The sequence below is a fragment of the Haemaphysalis longicornis genome, unplaced genomic scaffold, assembly GCF_048455015.1.
Source record: "Haemaphysalis longicornis isolate Haplotype H1 unplaced genomic scaffold, Haemaphysalis longicornis Haplotype H1 scaffold_1, whole genome shotgun sequence".
NCBI lineage: Eukaryota > Metazoa > Arthropoda > Arachnida > Ixodida > Ixodidae > Haemaphysalis > Haemaphysalis longicornis.
In genome coordinates, this window is record NW_027526203.1 from 431,185,500 (window position 1) to 431,196,390 (window position 10,891).

The window sequence follows — 10,891 nt, forward strand, 5'->3', positions numbered from 1 at the left end:
GCTTCGTACTGTCGCCCCTTCTTCTAAAAGTGAAGATGCTTAGAATAAGATTATGCCAGCTTCCAGTTCTACATGTGCGGGTATGATTTAGACAAAAATATTTTCAAAAGCAAGTTGGTCGGTCCGCGGCCCTTTGTGTTGAGAAAAAAAGGGGGAACCTTATAATTTCAACTGAGGCCAACTGTCATTGTCTTCACTGATCGATTCGTTGGCTATTGTTAAGCGAAAGGAACAAAGTGCTTATTTATGAGGGCTGATCCTTATTAACTTTGTTCCTATATACGCTATGCATAGTCGGTGCCGTGGCTGATGGTATTTGCTTATTGGTTCGTGGGCCCGAGTGACCATTGGGGGTGGTAAAGGCAGCTGAAGGGATATGTGAACCACGACCGGCTTTATAGCTATCTAGAAAGCCGGTCGTGATGTGGACACATAACTTGGCGGAAGCTGTTTGGTTCTTTCGATGGTGCTCTGCTGCTAATCATCTTTTGAAGTGATGGGTATTTTTGGGGGTCTCCTAAGCGTAAAAATTATTGCATGATGTGCTCAGCGAAGAGCGAAATGAGGTGCACTATGCCTTGATGACAATATTCTCTGCCAAGAAATCTTATATTATCACCCAAGCACTCCCTCCCCTGTCCGCGCCGCTCGTTTTATTTAATTTCGTTGGATGTTCCCTTGTAATGAAAAGCAAAGCCCCCCCCCCCCCCTTCCTTCAGCTCTTACCCCCAACACTACGGCCGCGAGGTTGCCAGGTTTTTTTTTATTCTCTTTTATTGAACGTCGGAGTCATTCCGTAGAACGCACGGTATTTGTAAGTTATCTTTGTTATAAGCAACGCCAGACATGGAATTCCCTACGCATGTATTAACGAACGAAATCGCTATCCCTTCAAGGGCAACCTCTGCAACGGGGTTCGCGCTGAAAGCTCGGTCGTGAGAGAGAGCGCGCCTGTTGTTGCATGCTCTTCCGGACGGCCGAGGCCTGACCCTGGGCGCGCGGCGCCGCTTCCCCGTACCGTTTCATGCACAGCGGCGGCTGCTGGCTGGACGCCTCTGAGCGCGGCCCTCTTCTTGTCTGTCGGCGCAGTGGCCCAGAGCTGCCTGGACAAGGACGGCAAGAAGAAGCACACCCGGCCCACCTTCTCCGGACACCAGATCTACGTTTTAGAGAAGACCTTCGAGCAGACCAAGTATCTCGCAGGACCCGAGAGAGCAAAACTTGCCTACGCCCTTGGCATGTCCGAAAGTCAAGTAAAAGTGAGAACCTCCCCTTCTTTCTCCGCACGTCTGTGCTTCGTTTGTTCTCTTTATTTTTTTTTACATGCGATAGCATATGCAGAGGTAAACCTTGCGGCTTTGGGTTTGTACGTGTCAGGATGTCAGGTACCAAGGGGTAGGAAGGAGGAGAGGTAGAGGAGTAGCCTTCTCCTCTCTCCGACTGCCTCGTCGCAGCGCGGAATCCCCTTCTCACTCCCCCTCACCGACAGCTACACTCTAAAAAATCACCGTAGGTGGGCTTTGCTACAACGCTCCAAAAAGGCAGTTCACCCCGTGCTCTTTTAGGCAATGCGCAAAAAAAAAAAATATTGAAGGAAAGCAGACTGTACTCAGCGGGGTTCCAAAAAAAGATATGGTGAAACTTTGCTCACACACTACGTTTGCTTTCGGCGATTGGAGCGTTAATACTTTGACCAGGTTTTTGCTCCGTTCTGGTGGGAAAGAGTGGCTTCCGGAAGTCAAAGCAGAGCCTGACCTCACTCTGTTTTGGCTTTCGGTGAGGCCTTTTAGAGTTAACTGACATTCATACCACACTTTTATCAAGGGTTCTGGTTGTTCAATCACATGTGAGACGACTTACAACTTTTACTTAAAACAATATTTTTTCCTACTCATGATCGCTAAAGAGGGCTTAATAGATTCACTGTGTCCCCGCACGTGTATCACTGCAGCTGAACTTAGCCCAAGGCATGTAGCTGCAAAGGATCACGAGGGTTTTTTTTTTTTTTTTTTTCCTTTGCGATCTTGCCTGTGACCAAAGCCGTCTTCTCAGGGCTTTCTTTTTTTTTTCTGCACCCTTCAAAAAAAGAAGAAGAGAAAAGTATACCGGTAGAAAAGCGACGGGGTAAGCGGGGCAGTGCAGGCCATAGAAGTTACAAAGGAAAATGGGAGACACAGTCAGGCCGGAGGGGGGTCCTCTCGCAAAGGCTGGTTCATCTGGTAACCACCAGTGGGCAATCAGAAGGCAATAAGGGCTTTCTTAGGCCCGTCGTTTTGTTCCCTGAATAGGCGTGAAATGGGCCCCCCACCGGTCTTCTAACGACCGCCAATCACGGGACAAGCAAAGTGCCTTTCATTCGGCAACGACAGCCACATTGATGTCCCCTCGCCCGCGCGGCGCGAACGGTCGCGTGCCGAGACGTCGGGTGCGCTCATGCGGGAAGCAGCGGTAGGCCTCATTTGCGCGCTCAGCAGGCCCAATCAGGGGAGAGGCGGGGGACGGCGATCAACAGATGCGCTCGTGGCTTTCATTAGCGCGCGCACTCGGGGGGGAGCCTGCCCGAGACTCGGAGGCCAGGTCATCCCGGGAAACAAGGAGGCCGCGTGTGATCCTCCTGGGGGGCGCACTTGTTGCCGATTCCTCCTTCTGCCCTGAATGCATGGGCTCGTAAACATTGGCAAGCTGTGCTCGCTTGCCGCGGGCTCTATGCTCGGCAGTGCAGGTAATGACTGCGGGCCGCTAATCGCTTGTCGGAGCTATTGTAGACATGCTGGCCGTCCCTGACGCGTGCCATTAGTTACAATCCGCTACTGGCGTGGTTGAAACATGTTATTCCTCCGGAAAACATGACACTATGAGCAATGCGGGTCGGCCAAGTTTTGTGCAAGCTTACGGCCCAATCAGCCCACTTTGGGTAGCTGGTTTAAATGTTAACGGCATATACGCAGTCATCTTAGAAGTTTAAAAACAACTATAGGGGAATTGTGGATAAATTTCACACAATTACGAGCTACGACAGAACCATTTTTAAAGCTCTTTAGGGCGGCTCAATAAGAAACTAATTTACAATGCATTCCTTAGACACACACACACACACACACACACACACACACACACACACACACACACACACACACACACACACACACACACACACACACACACACACACACACACACACACACACACACACACACACACACACACACACACACAAACACAAAAAAAATCCGGTGCCAAACTGAAGGCATCAGGCTTCATGTTTGCGAAGTGAGGTGAAACGCGTTATAAAGTGAAGGGCTCCATCTACAGCCCATAAATGAGGACGGTGGTTTACAAGAAGAAAAAGGAGGCTCACTTACCGGTACATCGAAACAAACAGTGAGTCAGACAATGCCTTTATGCTGTAAGCTTCCAACCATGCCTCCGTATATTATGCACTAGCCCATCTACATTTAGACTTCTTGAAATTTGGTTTAATTACGGGATTCATGCGACAAAAAAGGGGTCGAGGCCAGGTGTTTATTGCGTCAATGGGTCCGTTATTCAGGAATGAAAATAGTGTATTGTGCTGCAATAGAGACACGTGACTCCGATACACCCCGCAAAAGGGCAACGTGAACCTCAGCAATATGAAGGTCTTCGCGGTGACAAAAGAAGCTAATATCACAGTGTCTTGCCGCAAGTTCAACTCGGAAAGAAAGCAATGAACTGAGTTAGTGGGATACCTTACCCTGCTTGGTATTTTTACCCTGCCTGCACCTAGCCTTTTTGAAAGAGATCGCTGATTGTGTCCACATACACTTTCCGACCATCATCTCGTTCCGCTGTGCCACGATTCTACGCATCACTTCGTAATAACTGAAAAACGATGACGGAAGTGTACACTAAAGTCGTTCTCACCTTTTAAGAAATGTATTTTTAAGAAATGTAACATTGTTTGAGAGGGCCGGTTGCGTATGTGTGTTTGGTTTTAGGATGCTTGATTTCGTCTTTTTTTTTAATGCGTACATGAGTTTTAAACGCACCGCCGGCTGAATTTCACCTATGGGCGTTTCCCGATGCTGCGCATAATTGGGGTTTCACATAACACACGCTTACGTTTTATTCGACATTTAACTTCACTGCCAACTCATCTAATGACCTTTTCGCCTCAACATGCACGATGATATTGATCACTTGAACCGCAAGTGTAGTTCAAGTGATTCATACCGCATCAGCAGTATGGTATCAGAGAAAAACAAATGGCTGCTACAGTACCGAATTACTTGCAGCGAAGTCACAGTGATAGCTGTGCTAACCCTCCCAGCAGGTTAAATATTGGGTATATGAGAAGGGCAGGACTACTTAAGAGGCCTCTGCAAGCGCTTACTCGGATATCTGAACTCTTTACAACTTGGTCCATAATCTTAAATTACCGGCTACGAAATACCCGCGCGAAACATTACTGCTACAGACGTTTCTAATAATTTGGCAACTTTGTCAAAAGGTTTTTCTTTCTTTCCTGCGTTCGTGGAAGTCCAAGCATTCTTTGTGCGCTTTTGTGACGTAACCTATTATCGGTGCTATGGGCTGATTTTTTTTGTTCAGTTGAAACGATGACAGCATTCTAGGGCCGCTCTAAAGAAAATCGCTACAAAAGAAAAGCAGAGACTAGAACAGGCGTCTGCTGCGGCGAGCAAATCGGGAAGAAGGCAGTGAGGAAACTTTAATGAAGCAGATGGGTGAAATAGCGAGGGGAAATTCTGTGGTGGCAATAGTTAATTTCTCAATGCCTCGAAAAACAAATGAAACGGACAAAGGGTTTATAAACCACGCTGAAGGTCCCCTTTTAGAATTATAAGCCGCAATGACGACTGCCAACCCAAAAGCGGAGTCCACGGTGGGGAACTGTCAAGTAAGGTGCCTAGTGAACAGTGCAGAAGCAAGAAAAGAAAATCGAAAGGAGCGAAATCGGTGAATGGCGAGAAGGCAAAGCCTGCAATATGGCTCAGTAATGCGGTCTGCCTTGCGGTATACGGGGAAATGCACAAAAGGCATTCTCGCAATGCGTTGTCACAGCGCAGATCGCATTTTTTTCAGGCAAGCCATTCACAGCATTTGCCCCTTCAGTCGCGACGGCCGGTCAGTCAGCTTAGTCACTCCGAACCTGGCCGACGGAAGTTGTCCAGGAATGTTCTTGCACCGTTTTGAACAAATGGCCCTTTATAAGAAGGCAAGACCGTGCGCTCGCGGCGCGAATTTCGCGCTCTCGAGTCGTTGTCTCTAACCCGGTGCGTGGTGTGTTCGGTGCGCAGGTGTGGTTCCAAAATCGGAGAACGAAGTGGCGGAAGAAGCACGCAGCCGAGATGGCCACGGCCAAGAAGAAGCACGACAACGAGGCCGAGCAGCTGCGCCACGACGACGTGTCCGACCAGGACGAGCTGGAACACAGCGACGCCAAGAAGATGCGCCAGGAAGACCCGCTGCTGCGGCACCACCACCGCGACGACCGGCGGCCCGACAGCTTAGCCTCCATCTAGGCGACACCCCGTGCGCGGGAGGACCCGCTCTGCAGTGCAATACTCTCCTCCGGCCCGGATTAACATCAGCCCCGCTGTACATAACCACCCCCCACCCGGAGAGGAGAAGAAGAAACGACTGTGTATAGAGGACTGTGTGCGCGACCTCGCCCGCCCGCGCGCGCGCGTTGTCACGCTCAGGGCAGGCGCAGCGAAAAGAGAACTCGCCGCCGCGTTCGCTCGCCAGTTCTTTGGGACCCGTCTTCCATGCGCCTCCCCGGAGGTTGTGAGACAGCCGCGGACCACGCGCCATCGCTGTCGTCCAGCCGCAGCCAGCGAGGACTCCTAGTCGGACGTCACCGTAGGGAGCGTCCAGGACGCCGTCAGCGCGGGGAGGCGCGCGCGCATGAGCACTCGCGCCACGACCCCCGTCACCACCTCCTTCGGTCATGTGTACACACTCATAGTGAAAGCACGCGCGTTACAGGGTGCTCGGTGCCCCATGCACGGCGCGACACGTCGCACAAATCAGTTCCTTCTGCGTCGCAAGACACGAATGCGCCGCCGACTTTCGGCACGCGAAAGATGTCGAAGATGCGCATGCATGTGTGCTCAACGGAGGAAGAGGAGGGAACGCTGGTGGCTCGGCTGTGTGAACATGCAGTTGTTTGATTACGTCTTTCACATGAAATACGTATCGTGCACGTGGCTGGTACCGTCAACTCAGTTTGCATAGGAACGCTACCAGCTGCAGTGTGCCAGACGCGCAGCGTTGTCTTGATGACATTGATGTGATACGTGTTGTATATCTGCTTTGTGTAGGCATACTTTGTCCTCTTGTTCGAACTGTCGATTGATGTCACATTTCGGCATTCTAACCTGCCCGACTAAAACAATTTGTGGTATTGCAATCAAAGCAAACAAAACAAATCAAAGGAACGTTCAAGCGCTTCGATGCTCACAATTTCACAATTGGTAATAAGTAACGGTCACTAAAAATGCTACGAGCAGGATTTTTTTGACTCCTTGCTAGTCTTGCAAATCCCAGTATGTCCGTTCTACAGCTTCTGTGCGCGTTAAAGTGTAAATTGATCTTGTAGATTATTTTCGCAATAAATTGCCTTATACATCCAAGACAGAAACTTTCAAAGATATTTGACTAGCACATATTTATTGTCATAACAATCCCACTCTTGAATTATTCCGAATGATAGTTGTAACGATAAAACTACTTCTTAATGCTAATTTGACCCTACCAACGTTTGCAGCGTTAATTTTCAGAGAGTTGATATAAAGAATGAGCTCTGTAATACAACGGTCCTTTGTCAAAACGTGAATGCTTGTGTTACCTTCTTGTATGCTAATAGAGTTTTACTGAATTAAAATTCTCGAATCAGTGATAGAACCACGGGAAAGTCAAATAAAGATGCTGCAGAATATCGTATGCTGGGAAGGGCTCAATTTAACTTTCACGAAATCCAGATGGCGGCACATTCGGGTGTGGGGAAAATTCAGCTCCGATGTCAGATTGTCTCTCCTGTTCTGATTGTGGTCTAGCGTTATTTTTCCGAGGCTGTCGCAATAAACTCAATAACGTATGTTGGCCTATAAGTGCAATTTACATTCTGTTTTCACGTTATCATAAAAAGAGTGAGAACAGTATATTGTATTTGTTTATTACTCACAACAATGGAAGCATTTCCCTTGGGTCTGGGCTGTACTTTGTGCCAAAAATCAACAATTAGCTCTCGAACAGATACATGAACAAATGACTGAGGGAACTTCTCTTGGGTAATTTGAATGTGATGGGTTGCTGTTATTATCCGCACGAGAGGAGTGTGTAGTTCGAGAGGAATTCAACGGCAGCCCTCAAACCGGTGCCTGGACCGCAACCGTCCTCCCACAGGGCATCGAGAGTGGTCTTCGGGAAGTCTTACAAATCATGCGGTGTTCTGTACTTTTGTCAACCCTATGGTGTTATTTGTTTGGTTGAACCGAAGCGCGCTCATATGTACGTGTAAATAGATGCTGTAAGTTAAACTTGTATGCTAAAAGTTAACCTTAGCGTCGGCAAATAAAGTAGAACGTCGTACGTGTCTTTTTTGATTGAGAGCACATCGTCCGGGGAGGGAAAAAAAAAGGAGGAGCTAGAAATACAGATACAGAAAACGGCGTTCCCACGCTCCTCCCCTTCAGGAAAGAGGCTGCCCTCCACTTAAGAACAGAAATTCAAACAAGCAGGCCTTCGGTACGATTCGTGAATTCAGGTTGTACTCGCGTATGCAACCTGTCATATATAGACAGGTAAACAATATCACGTCACCTGTCTGGACGCGCGAGAGGCTCTACTCTGGTCTAAGAAGTGAACAGAAAGAGGAAAACGAAAAGAGATTTTGGCATGTACACAGCTAACGAAGGTCAGCATTTGGCCCATGTTACCAGAGCGCGTGCTTCCCCAAAGGGGCTCACGTGGCGTCGACAGAATGCCCGTTAGTCGTGTTTGGGCACCCGCAGGTGGTTGCACGAGCGTAGCGGAGTGGAAAGGCTGTGTGGGCTAGAGGGCAGACTTTGAGCAGATAAAATACCCTTTGTGACGTCTGTAGAAGAACTACGGGGGCATAAGAGTGAAAAAAAAAGCGATGAAAAACATGCGGCCGCTTCCATAATGTTTCTTCGCTTATGCGCTGATATTCTTACGGACATTTTGTCCCCTGACCTCCTTTCCCTCCGCTATTTTCTGCCTATAGCATGTACTATTCCTGAACAACAGCAAGAACAACAAAAATCATGCGGATGTCCACGTTATAACTCTTAAAGGGACAGACAACCAATTTTTGTGGAGTACGTTTTCTTTATTCCAAATCACAGGGAATCACTTAAAACACCTTAACGCTAAACGATTGTGCTGATAGCGCCCTAGAACTTTTGAAATCGAAATTTTCAGATGTGCGAGCCCTACGTGCCCTGCAAAAAGAATGCTGGCAACCATGAGAGGTAGCCGCACTGGAACATACTTTTAACTGCACGTGAGCTTAAAAGAGGCGTTTAAAAAATTGTCCCCGGCTAAAACAATTGATGTATTGATTCCTCAAAGGTCCCATCGGGACATTACATGAGGGGCTGCACAATAATGTGGAACCTCTCCTATTTCTTCATGTGGTTTTTGAATTACGTGTTGAAATAGGAGAAATTGTTTGACCACGTAAGGTAGTGTCCCGTTTAGACACTACGTGTCACCACCTTTCAGACTTCAGAAATTTTAGTGCAACGTTAAAATTATTTCCGGCTGTTTATTTAGAAATCATTTGCGGTTACCCAAGTATACACAACACTGGATTTCACTTGAGCTAGAGGACATGGACTCCACACAAGTCGGTTGTCGGTCCCTTTAAAATTACGCGTCTCTGACACCACACGGACGGTGCGGCGCAAGTCCACGACGAAGACCCTCTTAGGTGACTAGAGGGGTTACCTCGGCAGGGAAGCATGGCGCTTGGGTACTCAAGGGCTTTTGGCGCGTTCCCTGTGTGTGCCACGCCAGTTGAAAGCCTATACGCAAATGGTTTTCGCCTGGTTGATCAAAAATTTGCTTGCGTGACTGCGTGTGTCGCTGTACTGTCACTTTCGCGCTTGCCACTCGGGGCTGTGTCGCTTCTGTATATTTACATAGCTGTGTTATTTACAATGTCTTTGCCGAAGCAATAAGAACAATAAAAAACGACATCTTCCAAAGCAACAATAATTCTTATACCCATGTTTGACTTTTGCAAATTCTTGTATCATATCGACAAGGGACCATTTCATATTTTTTTCTTTATTCCCTGGATTCGACAATACACAACACGTCACAGATCAACAGTGTAAATGATCAAACAACAACGTGCTGAGGCTGCCCTACTGAGAGCTAGTGATGCCCTTTAAAATTCCTTCAGTGACGTAAGCTGCTGTATTTTTGGCTGCCACACAGGCGATGCCTCTTGAGATTTAATAACTTCCACAAAACGAGCTACACTTTCTCTGAAATACTGTTTTGCAGAACGGGCATCTACGTCGCCGTACAGCCTTGCTGTGCGTGAGCGCCATATGCTGTGGAGGCCCAGCGCAACGGCTAAGTCATACGGCATTCCATCCTCTTTGTCTACGGAGAGATACCTTATGCCATGAGGGTGTAGAGGGAAGTTTTTGCAAAGTGTCCTCGGTAGAACATCCCAAAAATATACGCCCTCTCAACAATGCAAAAAACATGGTCTATCGTCTCCGGGGATTTGCACTAAAACAATCTGTCCCCCATGGCACAAAAAGCCCTCTTTCTTCCATGTAAGTCCGGAATAATAATGTTCCCGTGTGTATACATAGTGGTATTTTCACCTCTCAAAGTGGCTCGTATATTGCACGTGCGGCATCCACCGGTCTACGCTCCTCCGGCGCGGCTGTTTCTCCATTTTGGCGCGCTCTGCATTGCCCTTTCTCAGAGCTCTCCTCCAACTCTTCACCGGCACTGTTGCTTGCCTTTTCTGGCTCGCGATCTCCGGCGCGCGCCTCGTGCTCCAATTTTCCGCAGAAATCTGTGTACCCCACAACGATTTTTTGTACCTCACGCGTTTTGTGAGAGACATACCTAAGGCTTTCGCCTTTAAAATGCAAAGAAAGAATGTACATAACAAGAGCGAGCGCATGCGGAGTCATAGATAAAAACAAAACACAGCAAAACAAACGTAACCTCTAAATCAACCGTGATCGCCATTTCATAGCAGACAACAGCTACGATTTCGATGTGTCCAAGACGGTGGTCCTTCAGGTGGCGAGTAGAAATAAAGTCCCCCCTCCCCCTTTTTTTTTTACAAGCGTCAAGTAGATCCATAGACCGTTTACAGCGTGCAATTAAGCTCGCCTAAAACAGATGGGACTAGAGCCGTTTTCATCGTGGCGTTCGAGCAAGTGGCAGTTCCGGTTCCTGCCGTAAGCTGCATGCTGTGCTGTGAAGTGCGTCGTTAGCAAAATGGGCAAGGCAAGGGGAAATCCTCAATTTTATCTCGTCTACCCACTCGGAGCTGATGTTGGCTGTCGCAAATGGAACGCAACATTCGCGGAAGCACTCCGTCGAACGAAAACGTGCAAAGGCCCCGTCGAGCCGCCGCCACTCACGTGATCCATCATGCTCCCGCAAGTTTCGGTTCCTACCTGTATGACCAGTGTTGCGTGCTAATGGCGACAGGTAGATCAGGTGAACTGTGTAAAAGGTCCAAAAGGTGCTGGCATTCATCGATTGCAACTGTGGCTCGGACCGTATTTTACGCGTAGACCGACGAAAGCCAAAATTGAAGGGCTGCCATAACTGGTAAGTATGTCACCTAAACTCTTAGTAATTAAATCTTACGTAGCGTTCCAAT

General features: G+C 48.1%; 1 protein-coding gene across 1 annotated transcript in view; it reads left to right on the plus strand.

The window, feature by feature from the left end:
* Hgtx (HGTX homeodomain transcription factor) overlaps window positions 1-9,232 on the plus strand; it is a 43,874-nt gene extending 34,642 nt beyond the window's left edge. The window contains exons 2-3 of the mRNA XM_077687336.1: window positions 1,090-1,259; window positions 5,298-9,232. Of these exons, the coding sequence (XP_077543462.1) occupies window positions 1,090-1,259; window positions 5,298-5,522 (395 nt within the window). The 3' untranslated portion in view covers window positions 5,523-9,232. The remainder of the gene's footprint in view (window positions 1-1,089; window positions 1,260-5,297) is intronic.
* The last annotated feature ends 1,659 nt before the right edge of the window (window positions 9,233-10,891 follow it).